This window comes from Phaenicophaeus curvirostris, chromosome 1 (assembly GCF_032191515.1).
Source record: "Phaenicophaeus curvirostris isolate KB17595 chromosome 1, BPBGC_Pcur_1.0, whole genome shotgun sequence".
NCBI classification, from domain to species: domain Eukaryota; kingdom Metazoa; phylum Chordata; class Aves; order Cuculiformes; family Cuculidae; genus Phaenicophaeus; species Phaenicophaeus curvirostris.
Window position 1 is genome coordinate 112,744,614 of NC_091392.1, and position 21,773 is coordinate 112,766,386.

Here is a 21,773-nt window from a genome sequence, read left to right on the forward strand (position 1 = left end):
GCTTGCTCAAAAATAGATGTAAACTTCGTGATAGATTGCTGAACAGAACAGTGGAAATCTACAGAACACCCAGGTTTGCCAGTCACTCTGAAAATGGAAGTGCCCTTTCTTGTCCGATGGTTTTACAGCATCTTGCCCAAAAAGCTCCACAATATGGTATACGTCAAGTCTGTGCGCTCGTGCACTTGCTTCTTGTTTTCAAGAGCACGTACTTTGTATTCACACTGTGTAGTGTGTGGCCTGTAAAGTTTCCTCATATTGCAGAAGATCATGTTGCAGGTTACTTTTTGGCTAGAAGGAGGTCCCCTGGCTCTTGGGGCTGTGGGGACTGTCCTTCCAAACAGCCGTTGTATTTCCAAAGATCATTAGAAAAGTGAATTCTCTGCCACTGGCAGGCATTCGTAAACTTTCCAGAAGGGATCTCTTTCCTTCAGTGTATTTATTTGCTTTCATACCAAAGATATGACTTGCTTTGAGCTGAGCCAAACTAAACGTGGGGTGCTCCTATGCAGTCCCTTTCTCTGAGGCTTGTTTAATTGCACCATGAAGTGGTTCAAAGATGTGATCTACTGAATCTTGCCTTATTTCCATTCAAACACACAAGCATACACGCATTTTTTTTTTGTGGGAAGGAGGTTTTTGCTGTGTTTCCCTGAACTGGTTGACTTTGTAAGAAGAGGAGGGGAGAATAGATTGCAGTAGCTCCAGCTTCATTTGGCGTATTTTGCCTTGACATACGAGTAATGGGCTGCTCTTGTCAAATCTTGCTGATCCATCTGTGGTAAAAAGGGCTTGGAAGTAAAACTGCTATTGGCCTTTCTAGCTTTCATTTGCATGATTGAAGTCGTTATGTTAATAGATATAAAATTCAAGAGAGGCAGACAAGGATAGAGATCTGGAAAACCTCTGGAAGCTATACTGGGTAGGAATAGCAAGAAGCTGCTGATGGGGCCAGCTGGTTTTTCCATGCAGGGGAGAGTGGTGGATGGCAAGACTTCAGCCTAGAGGACCAGCCTTATAATTGCTGGTCTCCTGGATTCAAACTTTCAGTGGAGACTGGGGGGATGTTGACAAAAGCTGAATTTGGAATCTTTTGGAGTTTAAGAACAGTTTGGGAACATTCTTTCCTGTTTTTCAGCAAGGATATTCATGGATAGTTTTGCTATAAATGAGCTAGGAGTGCTCAGCCAATATAAGTCAAATGCTAATGAATGAGGTGAAATTTCCTGTTATTCTAGAAACAGCTGTATGAGTGGGCAGGAGTTGGTAACAGCATGTGTTGAAGGGCAAGGAAAAATAAACTGCTCTCTGTGAATTTAAGCAGCAGCATGAGGACAGTTGTATCTGTGAGAAGTCATATATGTTTTTCTTCCAAATGTACCTGTTTTAGTAGAGGCCATATTTTTTTGGCCTGAACTGTAATTAAACTGGTTGTCTTCTCAGTAATTCAGTACTTAAATAAATCAAAATTAAAAAGCCCTTCCTGCAAGGGAAGCTATTTCTGGTTTTTACCTGTTTCAGTGAGTTGTTTTCTCAAACTTTCTGCTTCTCAATGATGTGCAAACGCTGAAATGTTAAGCTTGTAATTCATATTGTAACTTATTTAACATACAGTCCACGGTAAAAATTATTTATGCCGCTTGTTGGCGAAAGGGGATATCTGAAACTTGGAGCCTTGTAAATTACCTCTTAGTAGATAAAAATGAGGAATTTCTTGTTCTGAGGGAGATGCAAGGGATAATATTTTTGCTCTTTCAGTATGATATACCAACTATTATAATTGCCATGGTAGTGAGAGAGGGTTTTGTCTGTTTTGAAAATAAATAAATAAATCTTGACAAACTCCCCCAGTTAATTTGCTTGCTTGTGTTTTGCCTCCTGAATGGCCCTAGAGTGGAGGAACTAATGGGATTCTGGTGAAAAACCTGCAAATGCAAGGAGCTTGCAAACTTCCTAGCAGTATAGCCATGTTTCCTGCCACACAGCTTGCTTGCTTTGCCTTTGTACAGAACAGACTGTGTTAGTACTGGCTTTTCTCTATGTAAACCATTCTGCTCTCGTATCATCACCTTCTGGATTTTACTTACAAACTTTCATCTTCTGCTTTCACATTTTATGTTCTGTCGAAGTTCTAGATCCAGGTTTAAAGTATCTTTCTAACTCTCAGATTTTTTTATCACCTGTTTTGTTCCACCTCTGTGTGCCTGCCTCTCCTTTCTGAGGTATCATGGGGGAGTTAGGCTGCAGTCAGTTCTGCATGTGTTATCGTTCAGTGACCTCAGATTGCTTCTCATCTCTCTGCTTCTTCATATCCTCTATATTGTTCATTTACACCTTGAATGCTTCTCTGACCATTTTTAATTTTTCAAATCATCCTTTTTCTCAAAATTTAAAGTAAACAAAGCAATCTGATCTTTTTCCTGGAGGTCCTCAAATCACTTTGTTGTTTCTTTCATGCAACAAAACCTCCCTCTGTTTCAAGGGAATTGGCTTTGTGGTTTCCTCTGCCTACAACTGACTTTTCAGTGCTTGCTCCCTTTCTCTGCCCTACCAGCCGACTCCCCCTCCTTTCCCAGCCTGTGGGTGATGTGTTGTTGCTGAGGGCCTTTGCTGTTTCTCTTGGCCACAGGAAGTTTGGCGCTTGCTGACATGGCCAAGTAGGACGGTGCCTGGCTTTCTTGGTAGAGCTGCCCATGAGAAAACTGGAGACCACTTCTGTGTACTCACTCCCTTCAGCCACTTTCCCTTGTGCTGCTGTTGCTGTGTTGACTGCTAATCCACCTCACACTCACTGTCACATTGCTTTCTCCTGCTTTATAAAGGGACAAACTAATGGCAGGTGTGACCTTTTTCTGCTTAGTTTTCCAATGCTGTTTTTTTAGGATAGACTAGATTGAAAAGATAGATGAGCAGTAATCATAAGTGAAATTAACTGATACTGATGTTTTTTAATAAATATTTTCAAATAAAAGCTGAAATATCAAGCAGATTGATCTGTGATCAGATAATTGCTGAGCTTTTAAATTAAGCTGCCTGTCTTTTGCACTGATGCACTTGAGGCATATTTCTGTGATCTTGTACAACTAGCTCTGCTGTGGGCTTGTTCTAGGATAGCCTTAGGCCACAACCATAGCCAGTCAGACTTCAGTACCCACATCAGCAGTTTGGTGGTTCCCGATTATAACTGATGTATTGCCAAATAAAAACCTCTTTTATCTTAAACACAGGGGCAGAATTTACCATTCCAGTAAAAGTTGTTCATAAAAACAAAAAACGAATTTCCCAGCTCCTCTTTCCCCTCCCCCCCCCCCAAAAATAAAACAACCCACCCACTCCCTATCACTACTTAAGTGATAAATGACTATGTACTGGGATCTTAAAGTGGAGTTTTCAGCAGTAACCACACTACTTTTGTTCTGCTTTGGCTGTCTGAGACCACTTACATCTAAATGAAGACTAAAAATAAATTCCCCACTGGTTCCTGTAACTCATGACAAAGGACTGCATCAACGTAGCAGCCTAAATGTTTTTGCTTATTGAAAGCCAAGAAGTTCCCAAGTCTACTATCTATTGTTTACGAACGGTTCCCAGTTATCATACAACAAAACGTGTTCTCCATCGCCCTAAACATGGTTGGATGACCTGTTAAACCTGACTTAAAAGCTATCAGTAGGACATCAGATACCCACAGTCACTTATAAGCCTCTGTCCATTCAAGTTGGTTCAAAAAATGGGTTAACGCTGCCCAGTTTTGTGGTAACTTAAGTTATTATTTGTCTTTCCACAATGGCTGTAAATTGGAGTGAACTGCATTGTCTCCTTCGGCTACTGTAAGTGAGAGATAATTGTGAGCTCGTGGTGGTTATTACTCTGTGTCAGATTCATGCTAGTAGGGGATCAAATAAATTACTGGTTTTGTATTAATTTTCCTGGAATAACGATTTTAAAAATAAATCCTGGGTTTCTGGGTTTTTTTTACATTTTCAAAACATTTTTTTGTTTAGTGATTAATATTTTCTGCTGGTCTTCGTTAGTTTGCACCTCTGTTACTGCAACTTCTTCCTTGTGTTGTCATCAACATGTATTGCCTCTTTTTAGAGAGCTTAGTCCAAACCAATGCTAGAAAAATGTATTTATTGGAGAACAGTACTATGACGTGATTTTAAGAGCCATATAGCTCTGATGATGACCATTATTCTTCTCTATTTCAAATATTTTTATATCTCACCTGTAGAGCTTCTGCATATCTGTTTTGTTCCTGTAGTGCTATGAACTTCTGATCTGTTTTATAACAACCATATGTTTTCATAGAACTACATAAATGCGTAACAATTTTACGGAAAAAAATACAAAATGGATTACTGTGCCAGTGATAATAGCAGAGTTAATGTTGTGTGGGGTGTGTTCAGGTTTTTCCAAATTAACTTTTTTTTCCCCCCCATTTTCAACAGAAATTGCCCAAGTTATTGCCTCTTACACAGCAACGGGTCCAGAACAGCTTACTCTTGCTCCTGGTCAGCTGATTCTTATCAGAAAGAAGAATCCAGGTGGCTGGTGGGAAGGAGAGCTCCAAGTTAGTTATTGGGTTTGGTTGTTTTTTTTTTAATAAAATTCCATGTGAAAAATTAAAAATGATGAATGCATTGATGATAAATACTTTTGAAAATGTTCTGCAATTAAGCATTTAAAATGAAATGCCTTTACAAAACTAGACATACATTCTGATTCCTTGAACTTTAAATGGGTTTAGAGGACAGCAGGAGGAAGCCATTGTGCCTCATTGTAAGTCAAGGATACCCATCTCAGGGTCAGACTCAGCCTGCAGTCCACTCGTTTGTACATTTTCCTGGAGCCCTTCAGATATAGGAAAGGAGTAGATTTTAGGGCATGTTGTTCTGGCTGCTTTTGAACCCTCCCAGTCTTGCGTGCAGTTGTCTTTGTGAGAGCCGAAAGGCAGTTATATGAGGTGGTGGGGAAAGCCAGCCGTGCAACAGGAGTGTTTGGGACCTGCTAGATTAAGTGACAGGGTCTACTTGCATGTCCATTCCAGCAGTGAGTGTGCGTATCACTGGCATTTGGATTTGCGCGCTGTAAAAGCAGAATTTAAACAAGGGTATTTTAAAGGCAGGGAATACAGGAGTGTGCACTCCTGACTGTCCTCCTACAAAGCTTTCTGAACCGCTTCAGCCAAAAGTTTATCTATCCCTTTTTTGAAAGATTGATAATTACTTTATAGCAGCGTTTTTTCTAAGATGGCCACCACTTTTTCAGGTTGCTTGATGAATGCAACAGTGTAGAATACCGGTCTAATGGCCCACTTTCAGCAACAGCTCAATTTAATATGTAGGAGAGTGAAGAGAGTGGTGTCTGCTGCAGGCATCAGGTAGAGGAGGGCTTTACAGTTGTATTGGAAGTTAATAGATAACAAAATATTTTAGCCAGTTTGGTTTTTTTAAGAGTAGAACTTGGCAATTTGAAAACTTTGACTTTCAATGGCAAAGTTGAAATGAGACTTTCTTTGGTATTTTTTTTTTTAAAGAGGGAATATTACATGGAAGAGTGCAATTGATTTATTTTTGCAGTACAGAATCTGAAACTAACCAAAATATTTTTTACTGTCTGCCCTTTTTTACTTTCCTGGTGACATTTTCCCATCTTTTGTGGGGAAATCATCTTCCAGGATTGCTTTGGTTTTCGTTCTCACTAACTTTTATGTTGTTGTTAACTTGTAGCTTTAAAGAATCTCACATTAAATATGCTTCACTGGGCAAGAGTTGTCACTACCATGCAGTAGTTAACTTGAGGTTCTTCTAATGTTTGATCCTGCAAATACTCATGTGTAGCTTTGGGTGCCTTACTGTCTTACATAAGGTCTTACAGGTTGTTTTTTCCTCCATTAGCAATCCCCTACCTCTTCTTTTCATTCTCCTATTCCAACGCTGTAATACTAGTTCTTGCTTCTTTGCTATGTGAACACAAAGGCTAATGCAGCAGTTCGGTGAAACGGGGTGAGGAATTGATTGAAAATAATGCAGCAATGCCCCTCCAATTTAGTGAAATGATGGCACCATTTGGATAAGGGCACCAATATTAACTTTTCTTTATGCATTTAATTTCCAAGTGGCAGATTCTTTAGAAGTGTATGTACAGTTCTGTTTCAGTCTCAAATAAATGTTGATGATACTTGTCTTAGGTGTCAGGGTGAGGGTAAAATAGGCCAAATATGTTAAACACTGCATTGTGGGTTTAATTCAATCTTACAGAATATCTTAAAAATTATCCAGCTACACTTTGGATCAAGTGCTTTCTTCTTCAGTAAAGAAAGAGAGAGAGAATTGAAGTAGTTAAATAATCTGTTTTAGATTACTTTTTTCCTAGCAACACAAAAAGATAAGAGCTCAAGTAATTCCTAACAGATGTAACAGGTTTAGAAACAGAGAATTGATTTGAAGTTTTAGAATAACTTTTCTTATCTTAAGAATTCTTCTGATTTTAATTGCAATGAAAAATGCAGTTGGAATAATTACAGAATGTAGTTTCTGTCAAATTCCTATCTTGCTTTGGTGACACAAGCTTTGTCACACTGGATTGGACCTGCAGTTCATCTGGCCCCATATCCCATCTCTGACAGCGACTCACTGGAGCTGCGTTACAAGCTGCAGAGCACCCCTGTAGGCCAGGTGTATGGTAATTGGCCACGCTCTTGGCACACGTGGGGTACGTGCACACTAATACATGTGGAGCATGTTTTTGGACTGATGTTCTCCAATTAACCAGGCATGAGAACATCTAGTGTACTTTCCAAAACCTTAACATCTGTTAATTGGGATAATTTGGACAGTGTCTATCCATATGTATTTGTAGATGCCGAAGCTTGATTTTTGTTTGACTGGAATGTGATTTTGTGATTTTCGTAGAATCATAGAATAGTTTGAGTTGGAAAGGGACCTTAAAGATCATCCATTTCCAACCCCCTTGCCATGGACAGGGACACCTCCCACCAGCCCAGGCTGCTCAAGGTCCCATCCAACCTGGCCTTGAACACCTCCAGGGATGGGGCAGCCACAGCTTCCCTGGGCAACCTGTGACTCAACACTCTTATCATGAAGAAATTCCTCCTTACGTTTAGTCTAAATCTGCCTGTCTCCAGTTTATACTCACTGACCTTAGTCCTATCACTACAAGCCTTTGTGAACAGTCTCTCCCCTGCTTTCTTGTAGCCCTTGCAGGTACTGGAATTGTATTTGAATCCAAGCTTTACTAATTTTTTTTCTTGCCTTGGTATATTGCTGTTATTCTAGCACTTGATTCACATGATGTATGTTTATCCTCTGTCTGTTGCTTGAGCAGGAGAGACTATTAAAAAGTTTGGGTACTGTTTCTTTAAAAGAACAGGGGTAAATGGGATACTAAATATCTACATGCACTATTGTAATCTAGATATCTAGTTAAATGCGGTTCTTTGCATAATGAAAAAAAAAATTTAATGCTGCCACTTATTAGCACAATAGCTAGCCTAATATTCTAGATTTATGGTAGAAACAGGAGAACTCTTTCAGAAGAATTGGGGCTGTTCTATTAATTATAAAGCATACAAAGTAGGAACACTTAAGTGAATAATCACTCAAATTAGTAGTAAATAACTACTGTTTAGATAGTCTAAACTACTGTTTGGGTATTTTAAAAGCTTACTTCACATAATGAATGTGTCATATTAATTAACTATTGCCACAAAAATAGCTGACTTTTTTCCTTATAAAATGTGGGGTTTTTTCTTATTCTAAAAGAGTGTGACTGCAAATAATTAAAATGTCAGCTAAATTACCTTGTCTACAGATCTACTGATGTGCTTAATCCTCTTAAAAGAATTGTTTTTTTACTAGGCACGAGGGAAAAAACGGCAGATAGGATGGTTCCCTGCTAATTATGTAAAACTTTTGAGCCCTGGTACCAGTAAAACTACACCAACCGAGCTACCTAAATCAACAGCATTACCTTCAGGTAAGCAATGCAGTTGCATTAACAGAGTTGCTATTGTAGCGTGTCTGATTTACAATAGGACTTCTGAAAATGTTTATGGATGTTCATTAGGATATTTAGTGTGTGTTACCCTAGTCACTTTGGTTAAATTTTTCGTTCTAATTTTTTTTCCTTTTAGATGAGAAAAAACATACAGTTGGTCTGTATATTTATGGTAGTAATACCTTAGGTATGAATTGCTGAGTGGTGAAAAGCTACCTGTGAGATTACATCTTAGAGCAAAACATTCAGATTGTCAGTCGTATTTGTTTGCACTAAGTGTAGTAAAGGAGTTTTTAAAGGTTCAGGATGGTCCACAGGCTTAGCAATTGGAGCACCTCTCATAAAGAAACTTTTATTTTTCATAAGGTGAATTATGGCAAAAACACTCAAATGAGGAGGTAGCTTTTTGTCCTGTATAGCTACTTATTTTAAGGTTTACAAAAGAATATAAGAGCAGTACAGCATTATATTTTTAAAGCTATTTGTACAACTTTACAATGGGCAATGTCACAGTCTTGTCAGTCTACTGCAAGATACAAAGCCAGGCAGAAGACTGAGAACAATATTTCATTCCTTGTGACTGTTTCAGTCATGAACCATTTCGGACTTGTGAGTTGATGTAGTGATAATTGAAGAGGATTCTTATCCATCAAAAACATGAAAAATTGGTATATTTTCTTCCATAAGCCACCCAAAAGACTTGATGCGGTTGTCTGTCATCTGTCTGGATTTTGGTGGAGGTGACAGGGGACAAGAGCTTGCTACTTCCCCAGGCCATTTTTTGCCTCTCTAGCAGTAAAATGCAATAGAGGTTTCTAAATGAAAAATGTTAGTGAGCATAATTTTGTCCTTTAAATATGTATGAAGGATTAGCATGCAGTTTGTGGAACTAGAATACTATACTATACTATACTTTCACGTAGGCAGATTTTACAAATGGTGCTAACTGGCTCTTTTCATGGCAGTTATAAAGATGCAGAAAATCAGACTTCTGTGAAGACTTATGAGTCTCGGCATTGCGACACGTACTTTTACAAGGCAATATGCCAAGTTTTTTTTTTTTTAATTATTATTTCAGGTTTGACAGTCTAGGACTTCCCATGCATTCTAATAAAACTTTGACAGAATAAACTTTTTAGCACTTTTTTCATTGCTTACAGAACATCCAAATCTTAAAACCATTCAGTTTTATCAAATTCAATTTTGTTATAGACCTTGCATTTGGAGGATGAGAAGAAGAATCTTGTCTTTCCTTTATCATAGATGGCCTTGCTAACTGTGGTTAATGTAAGAGCTTAAGAGGTTAATGCTTGAGAAGCATCTTCATAGCAGAAGTATGTTAGTGGGGAGGCTTAATGTAGCAAAAGACATGGAAAGCCTGAAGAAAACTATCTACAAGGGTTGAATGATGCCCTTGGTGGTACATTATGAAGGGTCTGAGCGTTTGCCATTACTGTCTGGGTTTTGAAGGTAGGAGATCCATCAGAAAGTAGTATCATCAAATCCTCTGTTTCTTTCATCATTCTGTTTTTACATGTGTGCTCTCCATCTACCTTACTGTAATGCAAACTGCATGACTTTTGCAACTTTTTTTTTCTTTTAAATTCTGTTGCATGGACGTTTTCGCTTTATACTTTGAGGTTTTCTTTAATTTTGACTCTTTGTATGCATTCCCTTATAGCTTGTTCCCTTATAGCTTGTTCCCTTATAGCTTGTTCCCTTATAGCTTGTTCCCTTATAGCTTGTTCCCTTATAGCTTGTTCCCTTATAGCTTGTTCCCTTATAAACTTGTTCCCTTATAAACTTGTTCCCTTATAAACTTGTTCCCTTATAAACTTGTTCCCTTATAAACTTGTGTCATGAACTTGTCCTTCCTAGTGTTGAGAAATGAAAAGAACTGTTACTGCTCCTTGGAGTTAGTCAAGCATAAGGAGTTGCACAGTACAGGAAGAGAGAGAAATGTTTCAACCTTGCTGCTTGTTTAAAAAAACCAGCATTGATTGTGCAGATCATGAGTGTTGTATGAGAACCTGGATCTCCTCTGTTATTGCAGTAGAACTAGTATTAATCAACAGGCTATTTTTCCTAAAAGTAAGCAAATAGCTGAAAAGCCCTGGAGCTCAGAGAAGGTAGGCTATAGCTTGCTTCTGTAGGTAGCAGTGGCTTATAGAGTTTAACATAAGTGAAGAACTTCCTTGCTGAGAGTACTGTAAGAGCTTCCTGTATAGGACTAAGGTGTATTCCAAGCTTTGTGACCAAGTGTAAATGAGATCAAGATGCGGTCACTGCTTCAGGTTCAGTTCCTGTCTCTTCAAGAATTCCCTTGAAGTACCTCTCCCAAGTTTAAGATGACATTGGCGTTCCCATTGGACTATTTAGATATTATGATGATACTGCTGGACAGCACCAAATTTCTTTAAGTTCTTTGAAGTAGAAGAGAATTATCTGAATAGATAATTGAAAGAAATTAACTCTAGATGGGTTAAAATCTGCTAGTGTAAGTGTTGTATTCTGATGTGGTCTAACTTAATCTTTTCATCATTCTTAATGTTTGTTATTACTAACCTGCAACCTGTAAAAAAGAATGGTGTGGAACACATTCACGGGTCTTCAGAGTGAAACGTGAACATTGGTGGTGTTCACAGATTTCTATGACAAAGTGACTCGGCTGCTGGATGAGGGAAAGGCTGTGGATGTGGTCTTCCTGGACTTCAGCAAAGCCTTTGACACAGTTTCTCACAGCGTTCTGCTTGAGAAACTGTCAGCCTCTGGGCTGGACAGGCGCACACTCTCCTGGGTGGAAAACTGGTTGGATGGCCGGGCCCAGAGAGTGGTGGGAAATGGTGTGAAGTCCAGCTGGAGGCCAGTGACAAGTGGGGTTCCCCAGCGCTCAGTGCTGGGTCCAGCCCTGTTCAATGTCTTCATCAATGACCTGGATGAAGGCATCGAGTGCACCCTTAGCAAGTTTGCGGACAACACTAAGCTGGGTGGAAGTGTGGATCTGCTGGAGGGTAGGGAGGCTCTGCAAAGGGATCTGAACAGGCTGGACCGCTGGGCTGAGTCCAATGGCATGAGGTTTAACAAGGCCAAATGCCGGGTCCTGCACTTGGGGCACAACAACCCTATGCAGTGCTACAGACTAGGAGAAGTCTGTCTAGAAAGCTGCCTGGAGGAGAGGGACCTGGGTGTGTTGGTTGACAGCCGACTGAATATGAGCCAGCAGTGTGCCCAGGTGGCCAAGAAGGCCAATGGCATCTTGGCTTGTATCAGAAACGGCGTGACCAGCAGGTCCAGGGAGGTTATCCTCCCTCTGTACTCGGCACTGGTGAGACCGCTCCTCGAATCCTGTGTTCAGTTCTGGGCCCCTCACCACAAGAAGGATGTTGAGGCTCTGGAGCGAGTCCAGAGAAGAGCAACAAAGCTGGTGAAGGGGCTGGAGAACAGGCCTTATGAGGAACGGCTGAGAGAGCTGGGGTTGTTTAGCCTGGAGAAGAGGAGGCTGAGGGGAGACCTCATTGCTCTCTACAACTACCTGAAAGGAGGTTGTAGAGAGGAGGGTGCTGGCCTCTTCTCCCAAGTGCCAGGGGACAGGACAAGAGGGAATGGCCTCAAGCTCCGTCAGGGGAGGTTTAGGCTGGACGTTAGGAAAAAATTCTTTACAGAAAGGGTCATTAGGCACTGGAACAGGCTGCCCAGGGAGGAGGTGGTTGAGTCACTTTCCCTGGAGGTGTTTAAGGCACGGGTGGATGAGGTGCTGAGGGATATGGTTTAGTGTTTGATGGGAACGGTTGGACTCGATGATCCGGTGGGTCTCTTCCAACCTGGTTATTCTGTGATTCTGTGATTCTGTGATTTGAACTTCAGTAAGCGCAGAACTACCTAAAACAGGAATACACCATAATATACATTCCTTTGGAAATACTGGTTTATCTCCAGGATGCTAGGGAAATGCACACTTTGGTTAGTTGATGTGTTAGGTGTGACAAATGGCAGTTAGTGCCCCTTTTAAATTTTTTTTTCTTTTTCTTTTTTCCCTTTTGCAAGTAACAAAGCTAAATACTGCGACATAGATTCCTGTTAAGTCTGGAGTTCATTTGATTATGATCTTTGATGAGACACGATGTATTAACTAAAGGGAGATGAATAATTTCTGAAATACAAATTCAAAAAAAAGAGGAGCTATTTAACGAATTTAAAGAAGTTGCTAGCTGAGTACAAGAATGAAAATAAAAGAAAATGTTAGGATTAATATAATGGAGAGAACCTGTCAGCAAGGCTAATTAGATAGAAATCTTGTGTCTCAAAGCAAAATAGCAGAAGCCCTGTGAGTTGGCATAGAGAAAACATCAGAGAAATAAAGGGAATTTTTATATTAAATAAACAGTCCTGCTGCTTCAGAGCATTAGGAAAACTGCTCTATTATCGTTGAACAGAAGTTGCTGTATTCTGAGAACCAGTCAGATTTGATGAGGTTTCACAGCAAGGGAATAGAAAATAGGCTGCTGGAAGCAGTCCTGCGGTGCAAGAAGGGCAGCCTAAATGGCCTGGGATGCTTTATATTTTTCTTGTCCTTTCCAAGACCTTTGTGTTCCTAATGTCACAGTAGTTGTACAAGGATAGCACCATTGACGTTCTGTTGAATTAAAGAGCTGCGTTGTAACTTGGAAAGTGCCTTTTTCAGGCTTCATAGGTAGTGGAACTCAGTTTCCCAGACTTTTCTGTCCATTGGCAAGTTCTGTTGGATGAGTTACTTTTCAGAACACGATGGAAAGGATGCAGAATGTACATTTTTATATATGTACAACAAATTTGATGCTTTTTTTGGGGAAAAAAATATACATATATATATAAAGCGAAGGGAACTACCAATAGAAAGCTGAGATCCTTGAAGGATTTCGACTTTTTAATAAAATTTTCTATTTTTTCACTCCTCTTTTCAGCACTTCCAAACAAAATATTTTGGGTGCAGTTTCAGACAGGTTGCACTGTTCTCAGTTTGTCCTGCTGTGCTCTGTTCTTCCTAATGTGATCCTGACCCCTCAGTAAGCTGATGCAGAGAGCAATGCTGCTAGGAAACTTAGTGGGTTTTTTTAATCACCTTGGACTAATTTGTTGAGGGCTAAGCTGAGCACCAGTAGAGGAGAGAGGGGCAGGATGACTTCAGATCAGCACAGTGCTTTGGAACTGTACTGCAATATCTGTAGCGTTCAAAGTTGGTTTATGCATAGCTTATGTTTTGCTGAAATATTACGAGTGCGATAGACCTCTTCCTTTATCTTACAGTGTGCCAAGTAATTGGCATGTATGACTACACTGCACAGAATGATGATGAGCTAGCGTTCAATAAAGGCCAGATTATAAACGTCCTTAACAAGGAAGACCCAGACTGGTGGAAAGGGGAGGTGAATGGACAAGTGGGTCTCTTTCCATCCAACTATGTGAAGCTGACAACAGACATGGACCCAAGCCAGCAATGTAAGTGACCGTCTCTGCTGCCATGCCGTGGTTGTTTGTCTAGTACCTTAAGATGAAACATGCAGCATTGCTGTGGTTTGCAGAACTCCAGGCTTCACCACTGCTGCACTTGTCAGAGTCTCTTTGAAGACCTTCTGTAATGCAAACCTTATTTTGTTTGTTTTATTTTTAGTTCCCATCCCCTTTGTAGCATGTTCCCTTTATCATTTTTTGCACCATGCTGTTTACATGCCTGACTCATTTTCCTAGCTTGAATTTGCTCATTGTTTTGTTTTGCTTATGTGTTGTTTTCCTCCTTTTTCTAGGAATCATATGTTGTCCATCCCCCACTCAGGCTTGAAAGTCCTCAAAGAGACCCACTATCCCATATCACTGCCCAGAGGGATGATGGGAGATGCAGCCTTGATCATGTGGCTTCCAGCATGATCATCTACTGCCTTCTGAGTAGAAGAACACACTGCAGAGCAGTTTACCTCATTTTACATTAGTTGCATGTAATCGCAATGTTTGAGTTAATTACCTACAGATATAGACGCAAAATTAAAATGAAACAAAAAACACACGAAAAAATCAGAGGATAGTGGGTCCTTTTGTGGCTTTCATAGTTACCAAACTAATTTTTCCACCTTTGCACAGGTGCTTTCAGTAGTTTTAAAATTATTTTTAAATATCTATTTTAGCCTTTTAAAGGAGAAGTATAAATTAAATTTCTTCATTGCAATTGTTTGTGCAAAAAGACCCACTATCAAGGAATGCTGCATGTGCTGTTAAAAATGTTCCAAATGTCCATGAATTTGAGACTTTATGTATCTTTCTTTTTGATTGTTCACTTGTCTAGTGTTGTCAATATGTCGTCTTTTTTTTTTTTTTTTTTTTTTTTATATTACGAAAGAACAGAAGGATTGAAATCAGTTTAAGGAACTTTAATGTGCCCAATTACAGATAAGGAATTTTGTTGTAGTTATTGTATTGTATGTATCAGGTGTTCCTTGTTGAGTGTGTATTACATTGTGGAGAGAAGATAACTTCCTTCCAATGCATCAAACATTAACCTTGCATAATGTTGTTATCCCAGTTATGTTAATTTTATTTTGCACATTACTTGTAGTTGCATACAGTTAGAAAACACCCTGGTCTGTGTTTGTCTTGGATGTTTCAGTTCTTGCAGAAAGCATTTGAACGCTACATTCATGTGGGATATGAGAATTAACTTCTTTATTTTCATCTTGGTTACGTGAAGTTTGATTTCTTGTTTTTACTTTATGACTATGGAACAACACATTTTGAACAAGTAATTTTCCTGACAAGAAAGAATGTATAGAAATATCTCCCTGCAATTAATTTCCAATGTTTACATTTTTTAAACTAGACTGTGGAATTTATACAAATTAATATTAAATGGAGCTTGCAGTCAAGTTTATGTAGCAGATGTGCTGTAGCTAAGCCATGTTTGTCTCTCCAGCGTTAGTTACAAGCTCTTGATGAAATGCCTGGTGCTGTCAGTGCAGAATTCCTCTCTTCCCAGTGCCTCAAGCACAATATAGCCGTTCTACTAATTACTTTACCATTTAGTTATGTTTTGGTTTATGTATTTCATGTATTTCTAAATTTCATGCTGGCAGTGTTGTAGCGTTTATACTCCTGCCCCATCTTCTTCCTTCTGACCTGTCATGCGGTGCAAAGAACGAGTGAAGCTCCTTATTCAATTGCACTTCAGTATTTCATCAATATGAATGTAAATTATATAAATATATAAAAACTTGCAGCTTTAACAACTGTAATACAGCCTTTAAAATTAGTTGCGTGTATAGATAATTAAATTCTTCATATAAAAGATAGACTAAAATGTGTTTGTTGTCTTGTTGCTGTGTACACACAGAATTCACCTGGTGGCATTAGTGCATGTAATGAATTTGCCACCAGAATAGCCTGAAGCCCACTTGTTTATTTTCAGAATGACACTTGTCTTGTTTCTTTGAATATTATTTCAATATAATTACTCAGATTGATCATTATTATCTGCAGCCTTTTGCACCTTTCTTTATTCAATGCTTTGTACGTGTAACAAATCAGTTGATATTTTCTGACGCTATACTATTAGATGAATTAAGAATACTTTGTTGTTCCATCTTGGGTTTACACTGACTTAGGCTCTGTGTTTTATGCCAGGAGCTCTAGTCTTAAAACATGCACAATTGCACAGGTTTTCTTTTTTTTTTTAGGATAGTATTTAACACGCACAAATTTTCCATTTACCTCTGTGCCATGGAAAAAAATGTTTTCTTTTCTGCCATAGCCACTTGCTGAAAAATATGCTGCCTACTATGACAGAAATTGAACAGAACATAATACTTGTAATTTTCAGTGCCCATTGTTTTTCTTACTGAGAATGGTGTAGCCAGATTTTGCTCCACTATTTGAATATTTCATGCATTAGAATGTTATTTTAATGAAAGGGTATCTCTGCTTTCCCCATAATGAGCTGTTGTGTTGAAAGATTTATAACTTAACTAAAAGTGCTTCTCCTAAGGGACAGTTTGGTTTTTATGACTTCAAGCCAGAAACATTCTTTCTCTACATATTGAAATATTGGCAATACTTTGGATATAGGGAATTCAGACGCTGCTTTTCTTTTTTCATTAATTCAAGTGAGAAGAAAAATAAAGCTACTATAATAATCTTCAGGCTACATGTTTTCTAACATGTTTCTTAAAAATACTGAGAGTGATGGCTCGTGAAAGATTTTCAAAATCACAGTACTCTTAAAAGTTCTTGTGTTCAGATTTCTGCTGAAGTGAAAAGAACAGCCTGAAGTTGTCCCTCTGTAGACACCCTCGCTCACTCACTGTACTGTGGAGCATGTTGTGCCAAGACTCCTCCTACAGAAGAGTACTGGGTATTACTCAGCAGAGCAACAGTTTTATTAATCAGTCTATTGTTAACTCACAAGCACCTCAAAACTCGTTTAAAATGTGCTAGACAAAGATATTCAAACCATTGTGGCTTATACCGACGTTCATTGTTGAAATACCTATAATGTTTATTTACTCAATTATTAAAGTTCTCAAGTGTACTACTAGAGCTTGGCATGGTAGTGTTTAATCTTCCTCATAATCACGTATTTCCCTTGAGTAGCAGGGAACAAGATATTGCACTTATTCTTTCTTACCTGTCTGGATTTTTGTTTATATAGCTATATGATAAAGGGAGTATGAAAGCAATTCTTTAATAAAGAGAATTATTTATTTCCATTAAAAAAAAAAAAAGTTTTTCAAGGTTGTGTCTCAATCCAGTTGTGACCTCCCTCTCCTTCATGGTTCATCTGAAAAGTTCTTTCACCTCCTAAGGCACACGATCCCCTCCCAGAGCCATAGATCCAGACAGCAGCAAACAAACCTGTTTTCAAAAAAACACTTGTCTCCTGTGATGGGCATGTGCCCACACTCTTGTTTGTTCAATCCTTGGATTTGTGGCTGCAAAGCCAAAATGCATCAGTCCCAGTCAAAGCTGAAACAAGATTTTCATGGACAAAACTAAGAAATCGTTGAGATGATTTTTTTTTTTACTTTATTTGTATTTTGAGTCAGCGTTAAGCAAAAGAGCAGTCTTACTGCTGCTTAGTCAATTGAATGCATTCTTTATATTAATTCTCATTTGTGAAGTACCTTTGTCCTTTGCACAGGAGCTCAGGAAAAAGAGCTGTCACTTGGGATATAGAGGAGTCTGGAATTAGAGACCCCTCCAAGGAGTGGTGGCGGCTTTTTTTTGTTCAGTTTTTCTGTTTACCTTGAGAAGAATGTCTTCTGTATTCAGCTGTTGAGGAAGAATTCCCCTGAATGTTTTTTCAGGGGTTTTCTTAATATGAATTCCAATGCTTTAAATCTGTCCAAGACAACTGAGAGCCTAAAATGCTGGTATATCAAGAGTGCTTTGCTTTATATTCCGAATAAGTTTTATTTAACTTGCAATTCTTTTGGAGCTTTGGTGGCATCTATTTCAGTCCCCATGAGCTCACTGAACACATTTGAAAATGGTCTATTGCCATAACCTTGCTGCAAGGCAGGAAAATAACAGCATGTTCTGGTTTTGTTCTCTGGTTTTAAAGCAGTTCTTTTTAGTTCTTTGTGATGATTGACTCTAGCTATTTAATTTCTTGTTAAATAGCTCCTTATATGCAATTTTCTGACTACAATAACTGGCTTAATTTTAGTATTTCATTAGACAACTTCAGTAAGTCTAGGGATAAAACAGCTCAAATATTATTTTAAGCAGTTGAATTGCAAGTTAAGTGCATGCACATAGACAGCTGGGTAACAAGCTGCTACTTGGCTAAATAGAGAGTGCTAAGGTGACCTTTTGATTCCAAACCCTGAAAGAATGTTTTCAGAAGGTTGTCCTGGATGCAGTTTAAAAACGTGAATTCTTTTCATGAAGACTTCATTTCCTGCATGTGGACTTTATGGGCTTTTGTACGTGTTGTTTGATAGCTTGCAAAGGAGTACTTTGCCATGAATAAGGGTTAATTTTGACTTATTGTCCATCTGAGGAGAAACGTGAGAGTTATCTTAACTATCTGGTGTAACCTAGTAACAGTAATAGTATGTGTAAACTTAATTCTGATACATGCAACAAACTTCTATAGATTGTGCAGTAAGTTTCACAGCTGTTTCATTCCCCTCCCCTTTCTGTATAGCTTAATTTGGGAATTTCTTTTATAAAAAAACGGAACCCATGAAGTACTCCTATAACCCCTTAGCGTTCTTCCTCAGCATTAAAATTCGGATTGCAATGTCTACCTACATCTGGAGACTAATTTAAATCAAACCTATAACTCTTCTCCTGTAACTTATTAATCCAGTGGAGCAACACTGAGTAAGAATTCATAGTTTAGAATAAGTTCAATCTTGCATAATAGTTTTAGTTAAGCATTTCATGGAAAAACATAGCTGTTAGTGTGTGTAGGCAGAAAGATGTTTATATTTGAGGTAGCTGCAGCAAATGAGTGTAGAGCTTGTAGAAGGTGTTGGGTTACGTGTGGCCTTATAGTACTCCTTGATCACAGAATTTGGCTCTATCTTCTAGCCCAAGTTTCTAATTTGTATCTTTGTGCCCTACCTGCCTTTTTGAGTCTGACTCCTAGGCAGCAGCTGGCTTTAGCAGCCAGAAGGAATCTCTGTGCCTATATGCCATTCAGTTCCTGACTTACACATTTGGTCTGTTCATGTACCGGTTTGTACCCACAGAGTGCTGCACTGATGCTGCCAGCTCAGCTGGAACCCACTGGTGTTCAGCTGTGAACTGGGCTTGAATTAGTGTCACAGGTAAAGGTTTTCTATGCCCTGGCCTCCATGGTTGAAACCAGAGTTGTGTTTTTTTCCACCGCACTTGTATCTTCTAGGCGTAGTTTTCTTTGCTAATTGTGTCATACATTGGAGCAATTATGGATGCAGATGAGTATTCAAATCAATCTCCTTTGATTTCTTCACTTTAATTCTTTCTTGGAGGAAAGCCAGGAAAGGTGATAGCTGGGTGTTTGCCCAAGAAAGGAAAAAAAAAAAAAAGTTGTATTTTAACTTTCAGAATACTACATTTAGTTACCACGTTTCTGACTCAAGGTGAAGTACCCATATAGCACCTTTACTTTTGTAGAAGACAATGTAAAATTGGACTGTGCGTGTTTTTTCAGCTTGAATCCATGGCTGATGCTTTTGACTGATTTGCTGTTACTGTACAGTAAGTGGTCAGGGGCTAAAGATAGGTCCTGGGTCATAGTTCAGAGGTGACAGTTAAAGTTACCTGATGATCTAAACCAGTCTGGGAGTCAGTTAACTCTGCCACTTTGTTTTCAGATGTGTCCATGCCCTCACATACAGATTTTGTCCTCAACAAGCAGGTTCTAGAAAGGGGGGAGGGGTAGACATGTTCTAGTTTTTTCTGAAAGAATTTAGTAGACATCCTTCCCATTATCTTGCTTGCTGTCTTCCCTTCCTTCGCTTGACTGAATGCTGTTGCAAAATGAAGATGATGGTAGTGTATAACAAGTGTATGTTGTTAAGGAGACTACAAAACTTCCCTTTAGCACTCAAGATATTCCCTAGAAATTTAAAAAAAAAAAAAAAAAAGGAAAATTGAAATGGTTACCGAAGGTTCTTCAGTCTGTTGCTTGGCCCTTGAGGCTTGTCAGTGGCAATTCCTCCACCTGACGACAGCTGACTGATCTGAACAGGAGAGGGCACGTGTGTTGGTGGTGCCTGACCTTAGCAAAAACAAGGTAGTGCTTAATATTTTGCGAGTTAGACTTTTCAAGCTTGTTTCTAGATCCTGCTTCCATCATCCCAGAATAAAATACTCTACCAATAAATCCATCTAGACCAGCTGAGAAATTGTAAACATGCTGAAATTGTTGAAAGTAGCTGTGAAACAGGATTTTGCATCATGGAGCTTGAGACGGAGAGTTCTGTTTGATTAAAAGCCTGAGATAGCCTCTCAGTGGTGGGTCTATCTCACAGGATGAAATTGGTGGTTGCATCTGAAACTAGTTGATAAGATGCTGTAATTTGAGTGAAAGAATACTATCATGCTGCCAGGAGTGCTGTTTCTCTTTGCTTAAGGTTTTGGAGGAAACCTGTGACAGTTTTTTACTGCTTCTAGTTTCCCTGTAATGGAACAGATTCTTGTCTACACTGAGCTTGTCATTACAGACTGGGTCAGCATGAGATTTACAGTGAAATCTGGCAGTTGCATTGTTTAGAAAATCTCCCCAAATTAGAAGAAATGAGAAGTTGTGCCCATATATGTAGGTCACTGAGTTCCACAGCAAAACTCTCCTTCTGAAAAAGCAGCATCTCTTGTGCGTTGCTTTCATGCTAAGTGGTTAGTTTGAGACACCCATATTTTCAGGGCTGACTTGGTAAGGAAAAGGAGCAAGTTTTTTTCTTAGAATGGTATTTAAAGGGTTTTCTTGCATTTCTAGAATCCCTTAGTCCTACAGTTCCAATAGTGATATGAGATCAAAGCATGGATTTCTATTTACAGCACTTTTTTATTGGTTCTGTAAGTCCAGACAGAGTAACTAGTCTTGTGAGTGCACGTGAATGCCTCTGCTTGGGGTCATACTGATTATTCAGTTAAAGGGCAGACATTTGTGTAGTCACAATTCTGTGAACATAGCAAGTTAGCTATTGTAATTTCCCTGTTCTTTTGTGATTTTATTAGATTGTTTGTAGCTCAGGGATTCAAATATGTTATATTCCAGATGAGATCCAGCACTGCTTGCTCAGAACAGGAGAGAAAATATTAAAGAACGGGGCACTCAGTAACTGAAAAGACAAATGCCTGAACGGCTGTATGCACCAGAGACTATCTGTGTGCTCTCATTCTCATCATTAACCAATTCTGCACTGAGGTGAGGTCCTGTACTTTACCCACAAAGTTTTCTAGGCCCTAGCGGGAGTCCCTTTTAGTGAACTGAATTCACAAATGGTATTATTACAGCTGCAAGTGGAATTTGGATGTTCATAAAAGTACTTTGCACAGCACTCTGGCGTCCATGAAAAACTAGCCAGAGCTCAATGGCCTGACAATTCCCCTTGGAAAGGAACCCAGTTCTTCTTTGCTGTTTTTAATACACAGACAAGAAAAACTTTAGTACTTGTGTGCCTCATGAGAGAAGTACCTTATCAGAAAAGTGTCTCCTGCATGTTCTGCTCAGACTGAAGCAGGCTGTTTTCCCAAATACTTAGTGTTCCAAGGTACATAATTTGTGTCCCAGTGTCAAGCTAGCCACTAGGATATGTTACGATTTGAAATGTTAAATGCCTTCTCTAAAAGGCTGGTGGTTGGAAACCACTCTTCAAACCAAGGTCATCAGCACCTTTGAACAGTAAACTTCCCCGGTCTCTGGAGAAAAATAATTAACCACTTCATTCATTTTTAATGGAGTAGACAGTGCATGGGAAGAACCATTTCTGTTTATTATGTCTCTGATTTACATGATAACAGAAAAGTCTTGGAAAAAACCCATTTGTTAAACAGAAACTTTTGGCTTTTGTAATGTGCATAGTCCTATGATTATTTTGGCATTAAACCAATAATTCTCAAAACCTACTTTTTTTTGCTTCTAGTGAAGTTTCATTTGCATCTTCTAAAGGACATCAATGTACTGCACCTCAGAGGAGCGTTACCAATATGCTTATCCTTCCAATCTGATCTGTTTTCAGCTTCTTAATCATAGAGGAAAGTACCTTGACTGTCTGTATCTACTGTTTGGTTTTTGT

General features: G+C 39.0%; 1 protein-coding gene across 3 annotated transcripts in view; it reads left to right on the top strand.

Moving 5' to 3' along the window:
• ITSN1 (intersectin 1) overlaps positions 1 to 21,773 on the top strand; it is a 133,444-nt gene that overhangs the window by 97,084 nt on the left and 14,587 nt on the right. For all 3 annotated transcript variants that reach the window (XM_069871605.1, XM_069871614.1, XM_069871624.1), the window contains 3 exons: positions 4,452 to 4,573; positions 7,884 to 8,001; positions 13,306 to 13,497. In XM_069871605.1, coding sequence (XP_069727706.1) covers positions 4,452 to 4,573; positions 7,884 to 8,001; positions 13,306 to 13,497 — 432 coding nt within the window. The remainder of the gene's footprint in view (positions 1 to 4,451; positions 4,574 to 7,883; positions 8,002 to 13,305; positions 13,498 to 21,773) is intronic.